The sequence below is a fragment of the Populus alba genome, chromosome 2, assembly GCF_005239225.2.
Source record: "Populus alba chromosome 2, ASM523922v2, whole genome shotgun sequence".
Taxonomy (NCBI): domain Eukaryota; kingdom Viridiplantae; phylum Streptophyta; class Magnoliopsida; order Malpighiales; family Salicaceae; genus Populus; species Populus alba.
In genome coordinates, this window is record NC_133285.1 from 10,909,379 (window position 1) to 10,932,917 (window position 23,539).

Genomic DNA, 23,539 nt, shown 5'->3' on the forward strand with positions numbered 1-23,539 from the left:
CTATAAAATCATGTCAAAATATTGTTTTGTTATTCTTTTAAGTATTTAGGATAAATGAATTCAATGTGGGTCGTTACTCTAGAAAATAAAAGTAATAGAACATCCTTTTAATTTTTCAAATAAATTTTTTTTCATTCTCATACTTATTGATAACAAAATCAAGAATATTAAATTTCTGGTATAATATTAACTAAATACAAAATCAGGAGTATTGAATTTTCAATCTAATATTCATCGATCACATTTGAGCATGAATTGAGAGTATTAAGCCTTCATTTATCAAATATCATCGGTGTAACTCAAGTGCTATAAAACAGGTGAACTTCAACGATATACCTTTTAAGAACCCTTTTTAGGATTGAGGCCGGGTTTAATGAGCCCAACACAAGCCCATTGATCACTCACTGACATGATTTGATCAACCAATTAATCCAAGGTTGTGATAATTAGTGACCACTATCAATTCACTAAATGTTATTAAAAAATAATAACTAGGAGTTGCGAAAATAAACCAAACCATAGAATGACCAAATTTAACCTTCAACCCAGGATTTAACTCATAACAATAGACCTATTATCACCCTCTAGATAGACCATCAATAGACTAGGCACAACAAAATATTAGGAATAAAAGACAAGTAACAATGTATTTTATCTCATGTAGGATGTTTTAGGGTAATTGTATCTTCTTTTTAACATAATCAATTTCTTATCTCAAATTTTTAGAGACTAATTAGAGTTACTAATGATCATAATATTAGGTGACGACTTCTCTTTTTTTTTTACCCTATTTTCTAAACATAAAACAAGCATTTTATTTTTTATGGGCTCACCATGATGTTGGGTACAATATGTATCTAATTCTTTCACATATATGAACCTTAGCTTGCATTACATGCTTTTAAAAAAAAAATTTAATAGAAAAAAAAATAATTTATTTATATTGATAAGTTTCAGCCTCTAAAAAGAGAAGATATTTTTCAAATAAAATCATGACTCATTTGTATATTGCACATTATTATTTATGAGATTAAATCATAGGATGTTACCAATAAATGGGCAAGCTCAACATAACATAAAGTAAGATGTTCCTTTTTTAAAGCCAAAACTCTCTTTTAGAATCCAACTTTTCTTTTTAAAATATTGGGTTAATCTTATATAATTTTAATTTTTTTAATTAAAAAATATATTAATAAAACCTAGATATTTTTTTACACAATTATCTAGTTTTACCCTAATCAAAATAGAGCCTAAGTTACCGGATTTTATCAAAATTTTTCTCACTTGGAAGTGCTCACAGCTTTTTTTTTTTTTAGGCTGGAGGAAGTTGCCGCATTGGAGCTGCAATTACCTCAAACGGTGTCGGTTTAGTTAAAAATCTTCTAGTCCCAATCCAACCTTCCTGCAAGTACCGCTCGCTGACCACACTATCAAACCAGACCGGGATGTTGAAGTTTCGGTTCCTTTGAAAATTCCAATTTTCTCCTTCAAATTTTCGATTTCAGTGAGAGAAGCGGGAATTGAATTGAAATTCAACAAGCAGCAGCTCCGAATAGAATAGAAATGGATTCCGTGTCGTCGGTGAAGGAATTCATAAGAAAACAAGTCCCAGATTGGGACGACGAAATAATGGCCACAGCCCGATTCAAAGCATTTAGTGGGCAAAGATCCGATTGGGAACCCAAATACTTGTTCTGGAAAGATTTAATCCTCAAAATTGCTCGACATCTCGACCTCTTCATTATTCAACCTTCTCAGGTTCTTTCTTTATTAACTTTTTTTTTTCATTAATCAAGAGTTAATACTAATATTTTTTTTATTTAAAAAATGTGAAGGTAAAGGAGGAGTGGTTCAATCGTGGAGGTTTAACGCCTTTATGCCTTGATCATGTACTGGTAATTAGTCAATTAACTTCGCTATTTTTTTTTATACTCTAAATTACGATTCTTATTTTATTTTAAAATTGCAGTGGTTAATGTATAATGAAGGTGATATTGTGCGAAATGTGGATCTTGTAGACCCAAGTAGTGGTCGAATCTCTCAGTTATTCAGAAAAGTTAGAAATTTGATGGTCAGATCACCTGTTACTCCAGAAATAATTATGCGTGAAGATCATCTCTTTCTTACACCATTATTGAAGGTAGCTAGCTACTTATTCTTTTTACTCTCATCTGGGTTTTGGAATAAAAGCTGATTGGCACCTCTCAGCATTATTCCTGGAATTGTAAATGATGGGTTCAGAGCTTTTCGTGAGCTTATTATCGTAGGCACCTTAAACTGTGCCAGAAGAGAGGGTTTTTTATGGAATTTTTGAATTTCTATGTAGTGCTGATGTTTTAATTATTGAGAATCCTTTTCTTGATATCTAGGATAAAACTGCTCGGATTATCAAATGCTTATCTGAAAGTCATTGGACTTCTTCGTGCATTATTACCATGAGCAAGTTCCAGGGCATGTGTGGAGGACCATCTGAGGCAGCTCCTCTCTTGAGTTATCTATCTGGACTTGGGAAAGCACAATATTTCTCAATTTCTAAGGAGGTTATAGAGGTATTAAAATATGGTTTTCTTTTTACTTTTCTATAGAGATGAAATTATAAAATATATACTTTTGTTAGTATAAACGTAGTTACATTTGAAATTTTCAATGCATAAAACAACCTTAACCAAAGGCTTGTTTCTACCTAATTATATTAGAAGAAGAATTGCTATTCATTGCATGTCAGTTAATAAAGAGAATAATTAAATAACTTACTTGCAGGGAGTGAAAATTTCCCTTTCATCAGCATCAGTTCCCGCCATCTCAAGTCTAGATTTGGATGTCCTGCACTTGATTTGGACAGCACAAAAGCTTGAGGACCAAATTGACGTGATTGACAGACGATATGAAATGTATTTGCTTCTCCCTTTACTTGTACACTAGTACATTTTTGCCCTAGGATTGAAGCTAGCTTGGATATAATTATTTATCCCAGATCTTAACTAATGTGGCAAAGGCCTATAATTAAAGCTAAAAACTGATGACGATGTCCTGCATGTGAACTTGGACTAGCATAAAATTCTGCTTCACCCATATCTTCAAGTGATCATCACACTGGTATGTCATTTATTGAACAATTTGGGATGTCTAGTCCTATGCCTGTTCTTGAAAAATGTGGCCAGCTTTGTTAACAGGAAAAGTGGACGTGTCTGTTGACTGTACAGGCTTATGTACTAGGATTAATTGTTGGTACATTTTCATCTCGTATGGTTTGTCTTTTAAGCAGCATTTTAATGTGGTAATTTGATAGGTCAGTTGAAACAAGTTTTCCTGTCTCACAGATTCAGTTTATTCTCTGTGCAGGTCAAGAAAATCAGCATTAGCTTCTTTAAATTCTGGAAACAAGAAAGTAGCCCTGAGGCATGCTAGAGAGATGAAGTTGGCCTCGGAGAGTAGAGAAAGGTGCACGTCACTTTTGAACAGAGTGGAGGAAGTTCTGAATGTCATCGCAAATGCTGAATCTACACAAAAGGTAAACTTTTGCAATTAGCTTCTGCTGCAACTCTGAAGTCTGAATTGTCTTGATGTCAACTTAGTTATTTCACCAACACTTTCTCCCATTTCTTTTTATAAAAAAAAAACTCATTGTCTATAAATTGTTTCTGATGACAATCAAGTTCTATGATCTAATGAACTGGTGAGTTCAGCTTTTGCAAATTGAAGGAGCCACCTAGCAAGGTTTCACTGCGGAAAATCATTTGGCTTTAATACTTGTCTCCTTATGCCAGGTAACTGAGGCCATCAGAATTGGAGCTGAAGCAATGAAACGAAATAAGATAACGGTAGAGGAGGTTGAACACTGTTTAGAAGAACTTGAGGAGAGTATTGATGCACAAAAACAAGTTGAAAAGGCTCTAGGTATCCTCTCTGTCTCCCCTCCCCTCTATGCCTGGACATAAACTATAGCCAATGCCAATTGGAAATTCATTACCATTTCAGCAAATTTAGTTTCTTGGATTTGTCTGAGAATTTTTTCTTTGTCAAATGCAGAATCAAATCCAATCTCAGGTATTGAAGATGAAGATATAGAAGAGGAGTTAGAAAAGCTAGAGTTGGAATTAGAAAGTGAAAACCTTCAAATATCGAAAGTCGAGGTTGGCAATACATCAGGAGAAATGGATGCTTTGGGATCCACTGCCTCGCTAACTGATGCTTTGTCAAATTTAAAGCTCCATGATGGTTCAGCTAGGGAATCTGTAAGTCAGAAGTCTCCACTCCCGACGAGAACTAAAAATTCAAAGCATGCGATGCTTGAAGCAGCATAATTAAAGGAATTCCTTGCCGGAATGGTACTATGATCATCTGTACTGGCTAAATATGATGTCGAGTTTTCGGTCAGTTGATCAAGCTGTTGGGGTCATGTATATAACGATTTCACTCTCTGCATATTTTACATGTATATACACTAGAAAAATGTAAACTATCATGATGTCTAATTTGACTAGTCATAAATCTTGGTTGTCTGAAGAGTTGATAAATATATTTGGTTTTTGATCCAGTCGGTTCATGTCCTGCCATTTCTTTTCTTATGATCTTGTAACTAGATAATTGACCCTTCGGGTCAGATTTTTCTTAAACATAAAAATATTATTCGAATATTGTTAACGTTTTAACAAATTATACATGTTAGATTGAAAATGTATTAATGAATAAATTATAAAATAAAATGTGTAAGTTTATATGACAAATTATTTGAGGTTTTTGTAGGTTTTAATATCATCCATCAAGATTTTAATGTCGAATCAGAATTGATTTATAATGCAATCAATTTTGACAATAAATAAATAATTTAAATGTTGATGGAGATAAATAATTTCAGAATTGATCGAGTATATAACCATTTATGCTAAAGACCGATTCAAAAGCAACTTTCGATACATGAATAACTTTCGAGATAAAAAAATCAGTACATGTTATGAGACCTTAGAAAGAATCTTATATTTTAAAGCATCATATTTCCACCAACCTAAATATTTAATCTATCATTATTAAGATCCTTATAACCGTCAATCAAATACCTCTCAATCTCATTTCCTCTCTCCATACTATTTTTCTACTCTAAATATTTTTTAAATCAAGCTAAAATGTTTAATATATCTTTTACTTTCATGTCATTACTAGCATTAACATCATGTTGGTGTCTAGTAGATGTCCTACCATTGTTCATATTATCCTTCACCCCATAAACTTTGAAAAAAAAAATCATACAAACTCTCCAAAATATTTTTCATTATTTTTTTGTTAGCAATTGTGTTTTTTCAATATCATATAACTCACTAAAAAAAAATTTCATATATTTTAGCTTGAAATGTGGATCTAAGATAATAGCCAAATATAACAGGAAATTCTATTTTTTTTTTATCTTTCTAATATTTCTCATACTTTAACATCATGTTCTTTCTCATTCTATATGAAAGATTATCTTTATGTCTACACATTTGTGATATTTCGTACGCATGTAAATAAATTCAATAGAAAAGAATTTGATGTGGCATATAATGAATCATAAAGTTTCAGTGTAACCATGTAAAAATTCTTTAAAAACTTCACCAAAGATCTAGCTCTTTTTCAATCCTCAAAACTAGGTGTCCCTATATTTTTTTTTTATTTCTCTTTGAATTTATCTCTATAAAATAACTCATATCCATAGGGTCATTTTCACATAACTTTATAAAGATCCTCTCAAATTTTTTAGCGGCATCTAATATCAAGTGAGTTGAATTCCATTGAGTTACAATATCAAACACATTGATTTCTTACATCATATCTTCAATCATCCTTTCTCACCTTTTTTAAATGTATGTTACCTATATGGTAAAGATCTCACAAATCTAACTGTATTTTGAATCTTAATAGTTAAAACATTAATTTCTTTCAAGTCCTTGCATACAATAAGATTTACAATAAATGTATAATACCTAACATGCAAATACTCATTTAACAATATGATAGTTGGTTAATTTTGTATCATATTCTTCAAATATACAATAGTCAAATTATTAGAGCTTGCATTGGCTATTGCAACAACCAAAACTTTATCAATCTCCCACTAACAAACAATTCTCATTAATTTGACAAATTATCTCACCTCTATAATTGAAATCTTGATAAAAATTTAGAATTTTTTATGCAAATTTTATTTATCATCAATCCAATAAGTTGTCAAACACTTATAAAAATTTAGAATTTTTATGCAAATTTCATTTGTAATCAATCCAATGAGTTGTCAAACACTTATAGTTAATATTTTTAATTAATATCCAAGTATTAGATATTAAGTATACACATTGACCCTTAAAAGCTTTCCTTGACATCTCTTTCTCTTCCCTGTAATCCTTCAAATAATCTCTCCTAGCAGTAAAACAAGAAGAAATATTAAATCTAGATTAAATATTTTTATAAAATAATCTAAATCCCTATCTTTCCATAAAAATAAAATAAAAGGTTCGCATTTCACGTGCCTACGCGTGGTGATTCACGTGCCTCTTTGTTTCCCTATCTGGTAGTTACCTTTTTCCCTCCCCGGACACCGACCGACTGACGGAACAAAATCACAGCCTATAAAATTCAACGATCAGACGAGGGTTGATTGCCAATGAAAACACAGATTACAAACAATGATAAGAGGATGCAGGTCCCACCATCAAATCAATGAATGGTGTATACAGCACGCCAAGGAATTCTCTCATTTTCAGCAGCCAATTTTCGAAACTATCCGTTTTTAAATTGGAATACATCCTTGCTGGATTCTAAAATGTCAAAAGGCTAACCCGGGTCACCTCTCGTTGTCATGTCATTATCATATATTATAACCTAGGAATTTCTTGGCTAATAATGGATGTACATGGAATATCTACAAACTTGTGGTTTATCCCAGCAAAGCATGTCAAAATGCTGACATAGCCTATATTATAATAAAGAAATCCAGATCACAAAAAGATATATATATAAAAAAGACTTTGAAATGGATTTTAACCTAAAAAATGACCTGGATAGCCTTCAACACTCCGCTATTTGTTGGCCTTCGACATACTTAGCTTTTCGGATTATATGTTGCATCAATCAGGCACAGTTATAACCCATCAAAGCAACAATGCATGCTTACCCTTCCACAACGTCTTCTTGAGCTTTTGTCTATCAAACTTATCCGTGAGCTCTTCACACCACACACCCGACATCAAATACTCTCTTGAAGCTCTCACAAATTTCTAACCTTTTCCTTTTCTTTCTATTGAGAAGTAGTGGTCTGAAAGATTAGAACCAACTATCACTTTATAATTAATAAGCAAATTGTCAAGAAAGACTCACAGGCGCCTCCAGAAGCAACTTAGAGGAACATTGTCAGGTTCATTTCTAGTGAAAATGTTTTGTGCATGCAGTGACTTAGACTGTAAAATTGGACTACCCTCAATCATTCTCATGCACCGCTACGCTCTATATTTTCAGAAACGAAAATTCTAGGACATACTTTTACCATTATGGACTGTTTAACTCGTCCAAAGGCAGCTTAGGAAAGAAAAAAAAAAAGCTATCTAATCTGAGGTTGACTATTAAATGAATAATCTCAGTATGGTTTACCATATAGCTAAACGGCAACACCGTGGACGTATGACAAAAAAACCTGCCAGAGGGACTTGGCTGTCACAACAATTAAAGCATGGTTCCCAGCGCAGTTATGAAATGAATGACCAATTCCACAGAATGATGTGCAATCTTATAACCTAGAAAAAGCGTACAAGCTCAACCTCTAGGAAACTCGTAAAACCTTCGGCCTCTTCCTAATTCTGATCTCTGTACAAAGTCCCCATCTTGTTAGCCATCGGCTAAAAAACCTCGTCAACTTAGAACACCCTCATTCAAGCACTCGGCTACAACATACTTCAACTGGAGCGTCTTTTCCCTTGCCAACTGCAATGAATGAATGTCAGGGAAGGTTCACATTAGCTCCGCAAGCTCTCTTTCAACTATAAACACTAACATTAGTATTTTATGGGCATAATCCTAGATGCACGAGGACATAACCTTCGATAGGCAACAACTTGACAAATCTATAGGTGTAATTATGAACATTAAAGGTTCAACCACTAATAGATTGATATTGCAAGAAGAATACTAATTCATAAGCTTCTAGACTGTGACCCCCACGAATGTAAACTCACACCGTTATAGATACATACAGTTAGGTGTCTTGCCATCTTTTCATAATTAATGTCATACCAACGGAGGAAATAAAAACGTATCCCCACAAGCAAAGGCCGTAGAGCATGCAATGATACAATTATCAGGAATAATATACCCAGAACCCAGATGCTAGAAAATGCTGAGGATCATATTTCCTAAAATAGAAGCAGACTTGCCTTTTGCACAGCTGTGATTCTTCTTTGTGCATCATCTAGCTGTGTCTTCACTGCTTCTTCCGCTTGCATAAGAAGCTTCTGGTGTGATGCTTCTGCAATATGGAGATAGACAACAAATAAAACACTAGGGTATTTCAGAGTTTCCACACAGGGTACATCTCCGTTCAACTCTGTTTCTGTTGTTACCAGACTGTGACTCATTAGTGTATCTAGAATGATGCCCTAGATCAAGCTAATGGCATTTAGATACTTCCATGTTGTGTCAAAACTTAAGTCATACCATCACAATAAATAAGAGCATTGCAGATGAAGTAACTTTATTGATGCAAAATGATAAATAAATAATGTAGGCACCTATTTACATTCCTGTGGAGGTCCAAAGCACTAAAGAGACGGAGCATATGACTGCAATTAATCTTCAACCAAATAATTGCCCAGACATGTTGCTATCCCAAATCTTTTACATCAAATGAAAACTTTGCAAGTCAAAAATTATACGTTGGATAAACAAGTAACCAATTAAAAATAGAAAACTTTTTAATATAAAGAAGCCAGTTAAAAATGTTTGGAAGTTATTGATCAACTTGAAAATTCAATTATCACAGATCCACCACAAGCATCATGACGTCCAAACTCACATGCTTGTATGTGTAACTCAAGTTAAAAAGTTTTAATAAAAATTAGGAATAATATGAAATCAATCAAACACATTTCACTAATGTATTTATTAAAAAAAAATTACTAGCTATAACATAAGCTCACATACTTCGCTTTTTCACAGTTCCGTTGAAGTCAATCTGGTGCAGTTCTAGTCCTTCAAGCGTGGTTTTACACTCCTGGATATGCTGATAAATATCTTGTTTGAATTTATCATGTATCAACTTTAGTTCCTCTTGTTGTTCTGCACAGAAAAAAAAAAAAAAGGAGGAATCAGAAAACTAGCTATTAAAGCTTCGGCAAGAAGAAAAATCTCAGACAATGAATTGATTCAACATAACAGCTAGATGACCCTTAAGAAGTTAAGGCTGAGTTAGACAGATTAGAATTTATCAAATCCACAGAACCTTTTATTTAAAGAAACATGTATGCCTGGTATGGATCTGCATGAGTTGCTAATACTATGTTATGTTAATAAAACAATCAGTCGTTGACAGCTTGAAGACCTTCAGATGCCAGTGGTGAAAGGGAAGGGGACGGCAGATACCATGACCGATCACCTTCGAGAAAGAAGAGTCTTTCTAAATTACTTCTGTTCAGTGGGACCTTCAATGGCAATCAATCAAGATGGAGTTATAGAAGACACCTTAGTTGTGGTTTTTTCCCTTCTCTACCTTTCCTACTAGTGGTAAAGAAGGTGAAATCCACCTTATTGCGGTCTGGTTCCTAAAAAAGATACTTTCAATCGCAGAGCTTTGAAATATAGGAAAGAAATACCATTAAGGCATTATTTCCAAATGAGATGCAAATGGATCCACAAGTTCACCAATCACTGATGGTTCTAGAACCGCTAATCCTACATTACATGCAATAGTACCTAGACATGCAGTGATAAGGGAAACTAACATCAGAGACACAAGATTTCATAGAAGAAATACAAAGTCATTAAGACAGGAATTGGTCAAAAATTTGAATGTTCTTATTCTGAAGCTAGTTTACATCCCTGGCAATATAAATATGAGACTCGATAATTTCTTGATAAAAAAACTGCATACTCGGTAATGATGGTGTACCTCACCTGTCAGTTGATGGATCTTCATGTCTAATGCACTAGTGATTCAAAACAGGTGGTGCTAAGCCAGGTTTGATTGCTAATAAAAGGGACTGTTGGACGTTATAAAATGTGTATTTGCACTGCAAATAGATGGCTAATGGGAGTTCAAAATATGTTGGGTGAATCCTAAAGAAGAGGAAAAATACACCATCATATTCAACAATAAAAAGTTGAAGATATGCTTTTACTGCAATAACATTCTGATAAATTTAAATAGCAGCAAACATTTAAGATAAGTTCATGAAGCTGTACAGTAGCAGATGAAATTCATTACCTTCAAATCTTGACTCCAGGCGTCTCCTTTTTGATTTACTAACACTTGACAGCTTCCCCCTGAAAACATTATTGAGATTAGACCTGATAACTGACTTTTACATTTAGAAAATCAATTAATTTTAAAAAACCTACAGATCTGTTTGGATTTGCGACTCAATATTCTTCAACTGTAGACGTATCTCCTCTGAGACAGACATCAAAATGTCCGAGGATTTCTTTCTAGTCTCCAACTTCATTTTCTTTTTGAAGTTTTCTAAAGCTGTGGCGAACAGCATAATGGCCCTGAAACATGATTATGCCCCAAAATCATGCAAAATTAAAAACATAATGGTATTTAATAGGTTGGATCCAATTAATTCTCGTATCTGTCTTAATTACAGAAAGGAATACCTTTCCAGTTCATTCCCTTGGTTTTGTTCTGAAATCTCAGGAGTGAGCTCAGTTTCAACAATGCCTAAGGATTTATTTTACAGAGAAAGGACAGATTAAAAAAAGTCAGATGATGGCAGTAACACCGTGGACATGGAGCAGAAAGTGTAACTATGTTATAAGAAGTGCCTGTTGGAGAGGGTGATGTGGGACTAAATTTTCTGAGTTTTTCAACATTGTGGTTGCGGAGCCTTTTAGTTGGATGAAGCATGAATTTTGATCTGTCAGCAGTTGCAATTTCTGGAGAGAAGTTATCTCCTTCTCTATGACCTGCACACCATGATTAAGGAGGTGAGAAAAAGAGAAATAAAGAAAATGGTATTTTTTAGAACAAAGAATGATCACCCTTAGTACTTGGTGAACATTCTATGACAAGCATGCAAGAGGAATAAAATAGTCGTTACCCTTAACAATTGGTGAACCTTCTTCAGAGCTCTCAGAGTATCCATCTTCAGATGATGATTCAAAAAGACCACCTTCCACATCTTTTTCCCCCTTAAGAGGTGATGTTTTGCTGGGTGGGGAATCCATAATTTCTGCTGCAACATCCTGAAGTTCAATAAGGAAACACATAGGCAAAATGAAACAAAACTTAACCTTATACATCATTAACATGATAATACACTATCATATTGAAGCCCTCAAAATAGCTAAGGATACAGGCGATTCTGTATGACTATTTGAGGCAAAACAATCTGCCTTTGAAGTCCACAAAGTCCTGAAGCTATTTATTTTTCCCACAGTAAAGTTTCTCGCTGCTTGTTCAGGACTGCCAAAAACCTGTTTTATCTGGTCAGATTTTGGCATTGAGCTTGGGGGGGAGCTTAAGGTACAGGAATTGATTTTGAATGGTGGACTCTGGAAATCATTCTGAGGATCAACAGCGCTATTTGAGGAGGGAGTATCAAAATTTTCTTGTTGATCCCCATGTTCAGGTACTGCGGAGCTGCTAAAATCCTTCTGTTGACCAGTCCTGAGTGTCCATAAAGACTGGTGGGAGTCTTCGCTTGCAGATTTATGGGAATCTCTTTCTTGGTCTCTATTCTTCGGTTCAGTGTATTCTCTCTTATTCCTACAAGAACCATGAAAATTTCCCATTTTGTTGCTAAGAGAAGTTGCTTTCTCCGCAGGGAAAGGTGTTTTCCTTGCAGATTGATGGGGATCTCTTTCTTTGTTTCTATTCTTTGGTTCACAGTAGTCTCTCTTATTCTGAGAACCATGGATATTTCCCATTTTATTGCTATGAGAAGACATTTTCTCAGCAGGGAGTGATATTTCACTCTTGTGACTTCCTTCCTGAATCTCATCTCCATTGTTGTCTTCACTGAAGTGAATCTTACGTGGTTTGATGCTGCAACACTTTATCTGGCCCTTCTTCCTTGTAGACATTGAAGAGCCATCATTGACAGCAACATTTTGTCTTCCAAGCAATCCTTCTTCAAAGGAGTAGACATCCTTCTCTTGAATTTTTTGCCTGTGACTGGAGGATGGATCAACTTTAGTTTTCTCTGGTTTCTGTTCGGTTGAAGCTCTTTTTTGGGTCAAGGAACGAGTCACTGGTCTCTTCATAGTATGATCAGGAGTTTCAGAATCAGTTTCTATGGTATCTGAGCTCTGTCTAGGCTTGACAACTACATCATCTGTTTGATCAAGAATTTGCTTCTGATTTAAATTATTGACACCAATCTGATGAGCCTGAGAATTAGATGGCTGACTTTTCGGTGAAGAAACATTTCCCAGTATTTCCCATAGTTTCATTTTCAAAGTTTCAGTTCTTCTCTCTTCTGTCTTATCATCAGTCACTGCTATATCTGGCATGGTGCCTTCTTTTTCAGTTGCAAATGTAAATTCCTCTTCTGACTGTGAGTTTCTATATTTTCCGCCCTTCCTTTTGAAGGTGAATCCACTAAACTTCTGCTTTAAATCACCAGAATGTGAATTTGATGTTTGGTTGGCCAAAAACTCTACCGAGTGTGTTACAGGCACATTGTTTACTCTGCTAATCTTGTTCCTTCTTCCAGTAGAACCTGGTAAATTGGAAGTTTCTACTGCGTAAAGGACACCCTCAGAAGCTGGCAATTTTTGGTGAAAGGATCTTGTAGTAATCCAAGGAGAATGGACCTGCTCAGGAGCTTCAGTTTGGTTGCCTTTAGTAGCATCAAAAGTACCTTTTCCCTTATTTTTACCTTCAACTGAACTTTCTTTCTTAGAATTTACCCTTTCTGTGTTTGGTACTGCAGCTTCATTTTCCTTAGTGCCTCCAGATCCTTTCTTCCACAATGAGTCAATCAGAATTCCAATCGAAATCTTTCTAGACTGGCTAGATGGACGACAATTGCTGCGACAGTCACTCATTTGATCCTGAAACGTGTATTTAGAAGTTGTCAAATATCTAATTTCACAAGACTTCACCAAGTGGCAACAGGTGACAGTGACATCATCTGGTCCTAGGAATTCCAATCCGATTCCCCTGAATATTTTTTGTGTATTTAAATTTAATTCAAGGGTAATTCATGACTAAGAAAATTTCCCCAGAAGACCAAAGGTTCCAAATTGCAAAAATAAAATTCAACCAGGACCAGCAACATGCAGCTGAACATTCCATGCAATGCAAAATTAAAATATTCATCACACAAGATTTTACAAGCAGATAATCTCATCTGTATCATAAAACAATCACTCTGATATTTCTCTGACAAATAATACATTTCACTATAAAAATAGACAAAAAGCTTTAGCTAACAAGCAGAAACCATGTAAAAACACTTTCCATTAGCAGTATAGTCCTAAGAGTCACGTATTCACCACTTACATCTTGTAATTTCTGCCGTGTATCCACCTCCATCATGTTGCTTCAGCCAAAAAGGTATGAAATGTATACCGCAATAATCTGCAGCCCAAATAACAAGCAAATTAGTCAAATAGAGAAATAATTCAGGACCAAAAAATCCATTATGAAATCGAAAGAAAAAAAAACTAGAACACTTAAATCTAAGAAAATTCACGTAATCCTCCACTCATCAGATCAGCTGTTTTCTTTGATATGAAAAATAAATACAATATTTTGCAGAAGATTGTAAGTTTCGGTTCCCTGATCAACATGAGATAGTGAAATATCAAAAGAGAAAATGAAAACAGTCCAGGAAATTTTTGAAGTGACAAATTCACTGTTCATACAAGTAGATCACAAACCATCACAAATTTCTACGGATATCTGAACCCTAATGATCTGCAGGTTCAACTTAATTTGTTATTCATTACATAATTTCACGCGCACGAAATCTCGAATTGAACGAAGTTAGGTTTCGAACTTCTGAGATTAATTACTATATCAGAATAAATTAAGATAGTGAAATTAGAAACAACAACTATAATCAGTCGCATATTTAGAACTCAGTACAGTAAGAGCAGATCATCTATAGTCATGAAAAAAAAAAAGCAAGATTGAGCAGTACGTGCTAAATTGAAGCATTTGATTTAAAATTTACGGTAATTAATCCGAGAAGTCGCTTACGGATTATTCGGCGGTGATAATCGGTGAGCTCGATTTTATCTTATGATTTTTAACATGAGAATCACTGAGAAGTGAGACGCAGTGGAGAGATTTGGCGGAATGAGACAGAGAAGGGGGGATTGATTTCGAAACAATACTACAGTAGTGTTGCGGGTACCGAACGAGGCGGGAAATTAAAAATGTGTTATTGATGAATCTAAAACGGCCTGCTGATTCTAACTTGTTTAGAGTGCGTATCGCGCCATGATTCGCGAATAGACAGTAATGCCCCTATATTCTTGCTTATATTGTATAGGTCAAAATGGTAACTTAGACCTTGCATGTTTGCTGTTTTTTTTAAGTGGTTTTTATGAAAAGAAAATTTTTGGAAAGTTAATTATTATTTTATATTTGATAGTGTAAAAAAAAATTAAAAAATATTTTTATTATTTAATTATATCATGAAAAATAAATTGTTAAATAAATTTTTAATATATATATAGAACATTAAATTAAATGTAATTGTCTTGCTACTTAAAATAAAAGAATGAGATATAAAAAATGTAATGATTGGAAAAAAGATTATTGTATCACATATTTATATAATTTTTTTATATATATAAAATGTAATTATACAATTAATATAAATATTTTAAATATAATATTATAGACCTAAAACCTTGTTAAATATTTTTAAGTAAAATCTATATATATATAAACCTCAAAATAGTTTTTTTTCTCATATGAAAAAGATAAAATAGTTAATAATAAGTAGATATAAAAATATTTTAATCGATTTTATAGATAAAATATTTTTTTTCATATTGAGAGAGAGATGTTTTGACAAGGTTACTAATTAAAGATGAGAGTAGTGTTTTGGAAAGTGTTTTACAAAGATAAAATATATATATATATTTTTATATATATATATTTTCCTAAAAAGTCCAGTTTTTTCCTTTGGTGGGCACTTTCTTAAAAAACTACTAATTATGGAAAAGTGGAAAAAGTGATTTTTCTAGAAATAAACAAGGCCTTGTAAAGGATTTTTTTTTTCTTTTATCGTTATTAAAGATGGCAATTTGTTTGTATATACTCTGTGTTATAAACTTATCCTTTTAAAAATTATGAATCTAATAAAACCAACTTAAACAACTTCAGCTGAACTAAAAGAGCACATGGAATGTATAAAGCTATTTGGAGGTTGTAACTCAAGACAATTATGTTATGTGTAAAATCTTTCTAGCAACATTTAATTGATTTGTCTAGGCATAATGTCATAGCTTGAAGCTTGACTGTCTTTTTACTTTCACAATCTCACCACCAAACTTATTTTCTATTTCAGCTCAAGTATATCAACTAAAAAAAGCATAACTAAGCTTTTTTTCATCACACGATGAGAAGATGAGAGCATTAAAGTATATCATCAAAGATTTAATGAGAAAATATTCAATGTGAAAAGTCTACTTAAGCTTATTACCATTAAAACCTTGATTAGTGGAGTTTATTACTAATCTTTATAAGAATGATTGTACTCTCTTCCTAATCAAAATCTTCTCAAGTTGAAATAAAAAATGAAAAACCATATTTGAGTAAAAGAAATGAGCATGACAAGGCAAGGCTCTCAATTCCAAATACAAAGAATAAAATCTCTTAAATGTTATTAATCTCCTAGCAACTCCAGTGCATCTAAAAGGAACACCAATTGATTAATTCATGATTGATTGATGTTTCTTGAGCTCATGACTACAACTTTGACCATCACGTTTATTGATATTGGTTTCCATTAAAAACAAATTTGTGTAATATCCACTTTCTATTAAATGTGGCGCAAACACAAAAATCTCTGATAAATTTTGTTTATTTCACCATAATATTGAACATGACATTGAAGACTATTATGTCTTGAAAAAAAGAAAGATAAAAAGACTAGCTGCTAGAGTTTATCTCTAATAGTTTGTAAAAAAAGAAATTCAACCCAAACAAAAAAAGAAAAAGGTTACTGCATCCTATAAAACATTACTCGAGATCATATAGTTTTCAAGGATTATATCTTCACTTATGAAAGAGAATCTCTTGAGCTTTTCAATGAAAAAAAAAAAAATATTGTCTCTCCAAGTAATTCTATACATTATTCATCATGGCATTGCTTATCTTCATATCTCTAAAATAAAATCTTCATGCAAAATCTTTATATCTCTAATGAAATATCTATATCTCTAGACAAAATCTTCATATAAAGTCTTCATATTTCCAACAAAATCTTTATGTTTCTAAATAATGAGCTATCTAAACATTCATCTTGACAATATCTTATATCTTCATTACTCCTCCTTTGTTATTGGCGTAATTCGTATAATTACATAACTTTGATACTCACAAACATTCCCCCCATAACTTGATGAGAAGAAATTTATGAGCCTTTCAAATCACACAATTCCAAAACAAGGGGTAACTAATGGAAAAAAAAAAAAAAAGAGATAGTGAAAGGAATAACCTTGTACATAAAAGCCTTGTCCAAAGTGAACAACCTCTATTCGTTAAGTTACGGGCCTCAACCTAACTCCTAATCTCATTTTCAAGGAGTTTAATATTAACAAACACCATAATACAATGTTACAACCTATAAGAGGTTAGTATTGCACCTGGATTTAGTGTCAATAGCTATATAAATACAATACACACCTTATTAGTATGACATTGATTTTTCTTGCCAATCACCTATGGACGTCGACCTTTCCCATCAATAGTCAAGATGACTAATCGTGTAGTACGATACCTAAACAATTATTCTCTATTATTATTTTATATGATGTTTTCAACTTTACACTCTATGAGGTAATCTCATATAACCAATGTGTGCATATATTTTGAATTACCAAGTAACAACACAAGTCACATTCCAAAACAATACCCAACAATCACAATAATATATACTCTTTTATATTTTTGTTATTATATTTTTCTTTTCTCTTTTAATTTATTGATTTAAATATGAGTGGGTCCCTCTTTATAAAAAAAACTTTTTTTCATAGAAAAGCACCTTAAAACACAAATCATGGAAGCATAAAAGCCTATATAAGTTTCCATGACTTCATTAATTATTAAAATTACAATTCAACCTATAAAATCACATGATTTTACGATCCAAAATAAGTTGAACAAGTTGAGTCAGTTAAATAATTTATCTCCATTGAAATTATACTAAATTATTTCTTTAACTCGGTAAGGTCATTAAAATTGCAATATCATAGGGATTAAAATGATTTTAGTAAGGTCATTAAAATTGTAATATCACAGGGATTAAAACGATTTTATTTTTGACACCGGGCTATTCATTAAGCATGAAGTGGATTCACATCATTATAAATTGTGCTTAAAACATGTTTTATTTTTTTTAAAAAAAAAAACACAAAGTTGAAAGGGAGAAAAGAAGAATGAAAAAAAAAACCTAAACTTTAATATTTTTTTAAATACTAAAATTTATTCATTAAACATGAAATGGCTTCGCATCACTGATGCTTTATCTTTTTTTTTTTTTTTTTCAAATATGATTTCAATTTATTATTCCTCCATATTTTTTCAAATATTTTCAAATAAAAATTAATATTTTTCTTACCAAAATAACTTGAAAATTGATAAAAATACACACTTTCAACATATATATATATATATATGTATATTTTATGTTTTATATAGAATTTGTAAACTATTAAGATCTCACAATCCAAATTTCTTAACCCTCCACCTATCTTATATGAAGCAACCATTTTAATAACCTCGGGTTGATATAAAAATAATTAATTAAATAAGGGATCGCATTAATAAAAAAACAAAAAAGACGAGTGGTTAAAGACGCATGCGTCATCACAAGGCACAACACAGCGGATTGAGATGCGTGCGTATAAGCGAAACAAAACACATCCAATCTTCATCAAAGATAACAACACGCTTCCGGTGGGTTCTTTGCTTGTAAAACCGCGAGTGTGCCCGCCATGACTACCTTCATTGACTTCTCTCTTCTCCGTCCAACAACGCCCTCTCTCATCCCCTCCTCATTCTCAAAATTCTACACTCCTAGACCCTTTAAACTCCGATGCTCCCTAACCGAAGAGTCAGCTACAATTACTCCGTCGAAGCTCAAAGGCGAAGCCCAGTCCAACGGCGGACATTCTGCCGCGGTGGATTGTGTCATTGTCGGAGGAGGCATTAGTGGGCTCTGTATCGCCCAGGCTCTTGCAACCAAACATCGGGATGTTGCTCCCAATGTGATTGTCACCGAAGCCAGAGATCGCGTCGGTGGCAACATTACCACCCTGGAAAGAGATGGTTATCTCTGGGAAGAGGGCCCCAACAGTTTCCAGCCTTCCGATCCTATGCTCACTATGGTGGTAAGTTCTTCAATTACCAGTCAGATTTTATTCTATCTTATTTTTCTAGTTCAATTGCAGATAGTTGCATACCTATGATCAATCAATGCTTTATATAATTTGGAGTTTTAAGAGTTTATTTATTACTGAATTGGTTGAATTTGTGAGTAGGTGGATAGTGGATTAAAAGAGGATTTGGTACTAGGGGATCCAAATGCGCCCCGTTTTGTATTGTGGAATGGGAAGTTAAGGCCAGTACCAGGCAAGCCTACTGACTTGCCATTTTTCGACTTGATGAGTATTGGTGGCAAACTCAGAGCTGGATTTGGTGCTCTTGGACTTCGGCCTCCGCCACCAGTTTGTTCTCCTTTTAACTTTAATTAATTGCTATAATATGCACTTGATAAGAACATCAAATGATAGTGTAATGGTGCATATTTATGTGTTCTTGTCAACGAGTCTTCTCGTAATTTTAGACTTTGACAAAGGTGACAGGGACATGAAGAATCAGTTGAAGAGTTTGTGCGGCGTAACCTCGGTGATGAGGTTTTCGAGCGATTGATTGAGCCTTTTTGTTCAGGTGATAATTAGTGGCTTATGATGTCAACCAATGTGTATAACTTCTAATATGATGCCCATTTCTGTTCTTTATAACTGTACCATGCTCAAAGCCTGCGCGTCACTTCATGATTTATTTATTCCTTCCCACAAATATTGTGTGCAATACAATGTGGTCATCTAACTCCACTGACTATACGTTCTGGTAACCCCCAGCCAGTATTTTGTTGCATAATAGATGAACTAGATCTGTCACACACTGAATTCCTCTAATCTGTTTTTTTTTGCCAAGAACATCTATACTACAATTTGTTTTATCTTATACGGAGAGTAGTTTCTGGGTTTACCTAAAACTGTTGCAGTACACAGGTGTTTATGCTGGTGATCCTACCAAACTAAGCATGAAAGCGGCTTTTGGAAAAGTTTGGAACCTGGAGCAAACTGGTGGTAGTATCATTGGTGGAACTTTCAAAACAATCCAGGAGAGAAGAAAAAACCCCAAGCCACCTCGAGACCCGTAATAATATATGCTTGGACTGAATCATTTTTTATTATGTTATATTTGTTAGTTTATCCTCAGTTTCTTAACTCATAATTATCTTTCAGGCGCCTACCAACACCAAAGGGCCAAACTGTTGGATCTTTTAGAAAAGGACTTGCTATGTTGCCTGATGCAATAGCAACAAGGTGTGCCTTGCTACTGAATCTCTTTTTTTGAAAAGCAGACTTTCTGTTTGAAGGATACTTATTGTTCTTCACAATGAGCGAAGTTCCTCCATTGTTATTTGATTCAGTCAATGCCCTTGTGCTATTGTTTGAAATTGTCTTTTTCGTGGCTTTTTTTTTTTTTTTGGTTTGATGATTTTCAGGTACTAATTAGCCATGTTGATTTTGGCAGGTTGGGTAGCAATGTAAAATTATCTTGGAAGCTGGCAAGCGTCATTAAATTGGATAGTGGTGGATATAGGTTGACATATGAAACACCTGAAGGATTAGTTTCTCTACTGAGCAAAAGCGTGGTCTTCACTATTCCATCCCACATTGCAAGCACTCTACTGCATCCGCTTTCTGTATGTTTCATTCTTGAAGACTTTACCCTATTTCAAATCAATCCTTTTTGCAGCTGTTCATTAGTGGATTGTGGCCAAGTTCTTTTCATGCTAGCAGTGTTTGATTTTGTGTGCCTTTATAATTAGTGAAAGTTACAACTTGTTATTGAAGTTAGGAAACTAATAGGGTTGAATTAGTGCATACAGGTTTCTAAGAAAATCTGTTTCAAATGTTGTTTGTATCATTCATGGATCTGACTTTCTTTTAAATTTGTTTTCTAAATTTATTGATAGATGCTAATGGCCTGTTGTGCTCTTGTGACAATGTTATTCCTAGTATTGGTTTTTACTATCATAATATCAGGATATCTCCCCATGAGACATCCTATTTTAGCCCAAATGTCTTACGGTGTCAGAAATTTATTTTTGTGAAGTATGTAATCTGCTCCATGATGCCTAATTCAAATATGAGTAAATTATTAGTAATCTGTTGTAAAAGCATTAGTGGTATCTAACCAAAATATCCAATAATGAGGCTTAATAAAATAATTGGTGTCTGGCTGTTTTAACTGACCAATGGAGGCTTTATTTGCAGTTCCTTTATTTTTTTCTTTAAAAGAGATTTCCAAAATATGCAGTTAATCCTTTCCATGTTTACTCTTGTTTACAGGCTATGGCTGCAGATGCACTATCAAAATTTTATTACCCACCAGTAGCAGCAGTGTCTGTTTCATATCCAAAGGAAGCAATTAGACCAGAATGCTTAGTCGATGGTGAGCTCAAGGGGTTTGGTCAGCTGCATCCACGAAGCCAAGGGGTGGAAACATTAGGTACATACGTTTTAGTGCGAAAATTATTTGCCATTACTGTATCACAATCTTAAACCCTGTCTTACACCTAGAAGTCACCATTCAAGTTTGAAAATAATGACCAAATACTCCACAGTTTACCAAAAAAACAATGTCTAATTTTGTTTGTGAATTTTTGTGTGTTCCACAGGAACTATATATAGCTCATCTCTTTTTCCTAATCGTGCTCCTACTGGAAGGATTTTGCTCTTGAACTACATTGGAGGAGCTACTAACCCTGGAATAGTGTCTAAGGTAAGACAGTTATAGAAACATTTAGATTTCTGTTGTGAATGATCCTAGACACAGATCCAAGGAGAAATATGATGGTGGGGTTGGTTATAAATTATCGACCTCATAGGCTCATGCACAGACAGTTTTTTTAGCTTAGTTCTCCAGAAAGGTGCTTAGTTGGGTCCTAACAATTGCCTACTCAACATTGAATTCTCATATACATTTATCAGCTTTTTTTTTTTAATAAAGAAAATTGTACTCGGATAAAGTAGATCAGAAGTCTTAGTTAGAGGACAAGTCTTCCTCCAAAATGAGAACTAAAAGGAAAAAGACTAAACAACATGGTGAAAGGAGGGCTTTCCAATACTTTTGAATATCAGAAAAGAGAGATATCCAAATGAATCCCTGGAAATGGATCCAGGAACACCTTATAAATTCTAAAAGAATGTTTCTATCCCATTGCAGTTGATTACACTGGATTGAATTTCAAAATTATGGAATTCCTGGGTTCCACAAGAACCAATGGCTGAGAAAATTGTGCCGTACCATAATAGCTTGTAATCCATTAATTTCCCAAAACCAACCCAATGACCAAAGGGTATTAATCGCTCATCCATCTCTCTCAGATGGGTTTCATTTCCAACGAAGCAACTTCAGTTTGAATTTTTGTGGTTGATCTTGTCCCCCCTGGTTAATTGTAGCTATCATATGTGCTGCTATGCTATGGCTTGTGTACCAAAGGTCTTGTTTACTTAAATTATCTGATTTGTGGTTTATGTGTAAGCCAATTATATCTTAAGGGATACTGCATAAAGTCTCTCCTTTTGTCTTACGGGTAAATTTCTTATCATCACTTTATTTGTCTTCGCAGACAGAGAGTGAACTTGTAGAAGCAGTTGATCGTGATTTGAGAAAGATGCTTATAAATCCTAACGCCACAGATCCTCTTGTATTAGGGGTGAGAGTATGGCCACAAGCCATTCCCCAGTTCTTGATTGGTCATTTTGACATCCTAGATGCTGCAAGAGATGCTCTCAAGGCTAAAGGGTTGCAGGGGCTGTTTCTTGGGGGGAACTATGTATCTGGTGTTGCGTTGGGCCGATGTGTAGAAGGAGCTTATGACGTTGCTGCTGAGGTAACTGATTTCCTCTCCCAGTATGCCAACAAATAGTGTCAGATGCTGGACGATTACTACAGATGTTAGTCAAGTGTTCTGGTATCCTGTAGGAATGATCAGATAAGCGATTTCTCTACGGCTGTTGCATGAAGTTTTGATTGGCTTAGTTATTCTTTGTTTAGGTCTTCTGTATGACCCTGTAACTACTCAAAATCCACATTAGGTTTTATCATTAGTGACAGTAGCAATAACTCTGTTCTTATCGCTACACCATGTTCAGAAATGCAGTAAGCGAACCCATCTTCCTGTAGCGTCAGGCTCTTAACGATAACAACAGCTTCTCACCAGGTTTAAACAGGCATTTCTCCCCCTAACGCGTGGAGGACCACAAATGCGGCAGCTTCTGCTGTTTTATTTATTTATTTTTGTGTTTTAAAAATATATTTAAAAAATATATTTTTTTTATTTTTATTTTAAATTAATATTTTTTAAATATTTTTAGATCGATATTAAAATTAATTTTTAAAAAATAAAAAAATATTATTTTTAATATATTTCTAAATGTAAAGTACTTTAAAAAATAATTGCAACTATATTCCTAAACATGCTCTAAAAAACCATACACCTCTAAGTGATTATATAGCTTCTCAATAGCTTCTGTTTTTATTTTATTTTTTAAAATTATTTTTATTTGAAAAATATTAAATTAATGTTTTTAGATATTTTTATAATTTTAATGTGTTAGGTAAAAATTAAGATAAAATTATGAGAAATTATGATTTTAATTAATTTTTTTTTTAAAAAAAAACTGTATGAAGAATAATATAATTGAAATCAACTAAACTCAGGGTTAGTCGAAACCTACAGGCATAGGAACCACAATTAATTCTCCGTACTGTTTTCCAAATTGTTAAGCGCAAACAGCTGACTTTATTTCCAAAAAGCAGGGCACTGGATGATGACGAAGGGGTATTTGATAGTACGATGATAGTAGTTTTTTT

At 33.7% G+C, this 23,539-nt stretch overlaps 3 protein-coding genes across 6 annotated transcripts; 2 read left to right on the plus strand and 1 right to left on the minus strand.

Moving 5' to 3' along the window:
• Positions 1–1,350: 1,350 nt before the first annotated feature.
• Positions 1,351–4,537, plus strand: LOC118044478 (uncharacterized). Of its 3 annotated transcripts, none has more exons than XM_035052766.2 (8): positions 1,351–1,758; positions 1,836–1,889; positions 1,970–2,140; positions 2,370–2,549; positions 2,761–2,891; positions 3,343–3,511; positions 3,768–3,897; positions 4,030–4,537. In XM_035052766.2, the coding sequence occupies exons 1-8, from the start codon at positions 1,564–1,566 to the stop codon at positions 4,302–4,304; spliced, it is 1,305 nt and encodes a 434-aa protein (XP_034908657.1). In that variant the 5' UTR covers positions 1,351–1,563; the 3' UTR covers positions 4,305–4,537. The 3 variants fall into 3 exon arrangements, with proteins under 3 accessions (XP_034908657.1, XP_034908658.1, XP_034908656.1); XM_035052765.2 differs by having other exon boundaries at positions 1,353–1,758; positions 1,836–1,895; XM_035052767.2 differs by lacking the exon at positions 1,970–2,140 and having other exon boundaries at positions 1,352–1,758; positions 1,836–1,895.
• Positions 4,538–6,333: 1,796 nt separating this feature from the next.
• LOC118044429 (meiosis-specific protein ASY3-like) lies at positions 6,334–14,559 on the minus strand. 2 transcript variants are annotated; one of them, XM_035052697.2, is made up of 12 exons: positions 14,387–14,559; positions 13,685–13,762; positions 11,533–13,233; positions 11,277–11,421; positions 11,002–11,142; positions 10,834–10,897; positions 10,576–10,725; positions 10,442–10,500; positions 9,163–9,297; positions 8,397–8,488; positions 7,028–7,947; positions 6,334–6,597 (listed from the first exon to the last, which is right to left on the minus strand). In XM_035052697.2, exons 2-11 carry the CDS (start codon positions 13,718–13,720, stop codon positions 7,876–7,878), a joined length of 2,595 nt encoding a protein of 864 aa, XP_034908588.2. In that variant the 5' UTR covers positions 13,721–13,762; positions 14,387–14,559; the 3' UTR covers positions 6,334–6,597; positions 7,028–7,875. The 2 variants fall into 2 exon arrangements, with proteins under 2 accessions (XP_034908588.2, XP_073263577.1); XM_073407476.1 differs by having other exon boundaries at positions 7,016–7,947.
• Positions 14,560–18,240: 3,681 nt separating this feature from the next.
• Positions 18,241–22,848, plus strand: LOC118044479 (protoporphyrinogen oxidase 1, chloroplastic). The gene is made up of 9 exons (XM_035052768.2): positions 18,241–18,753; positions 18,904–19,089; positions 19,228–19,312; positions 19,660–19,807; positions 19,897–19,977; positions 20,189–20,360; positions 21,010–21,169; positions 21,339–21,442; positions 22,293–22,848. The coding sequence occupies exons 1-9, from the start codon at positions 18,358–18,360 to the stop codon at positions 22,590–22,592; spliced, it is 1,632 nt and encodes a 543-aa protein (XP_034908659.1). The 5' UTR covers positions 18,241–18,357; the 3' UTR covers positions 22,593–22,848.
• Positions 22,849–23,539: the final 691 nt, after the last annotated feature.

Excerpts from the sequence above, each read along its gene's own strand:
- LOC118044478 (XM_035052765.2), top strand. The coding sequence starts at position 1,564 with ATGGATTCCGTGTCGTCGGTGAAGGAATTCATAAGAAAACAAGTCCCA. Across the intron at positions 2,892-3,342 it reads ATTGACAGACGATATGAAAT|GTCAAGAAAATCAGCATTAG; the intron begins GTATTTGCTTCT and ends TTCTCTGTGCAG. Across the intron at positions 3,898-4,029 it reads ACAAGTTGAAAAGGCTCTAG|AATCAAATCCAATCTCAGGT; the intron begins GTATCCTCTCTG and ends TGTCAAATGCAG.
- LOC118044479 (XM_035052768.2), top strand. The coding sequence starts at position 18,358 with ATGACTACCTTCATTGACTTCTCTCTTCTCCGTCCAACAACGCCCTCT. Across the intron at positions 18,754-18,903 it reads ATCCTATGCTCACTATGGTG|GTGGATAGTGGATTAAAAGA; the intron begins GTAAGTTCTTCA and ends ATTTGTGAGTAG. Across the intron at positions 20,361-21,009 it reads CTCTACTGCATCCGCTTTCT|GCTATGGCTGCAGATGCACT; the intron begins GTATGTTTCATT and ends TCTTGTTTACAG.
- LOC118044429 (XM_035052697.2), bottom strand. The coding sequence starts at position 13,720 with ATGATGGAGGTGGATACACGGCAGAAATTACAAGAT. Across the intron at positions 13,234-13,684 it reads CACGGCAGAAATTACAAGAT|GATCAAATGAGTGACTGTCG; the intron begins GTAAGTGGTGAA and ends TACACGTTTCAG. Across the intron at positions 10,898-11,001 it reads CACATCACCCTCTCCAACAG|GCATTGTTGAAACTGAGCTC; the intron begins GCACTTCTTATA and ends ATAAATCCTTAG.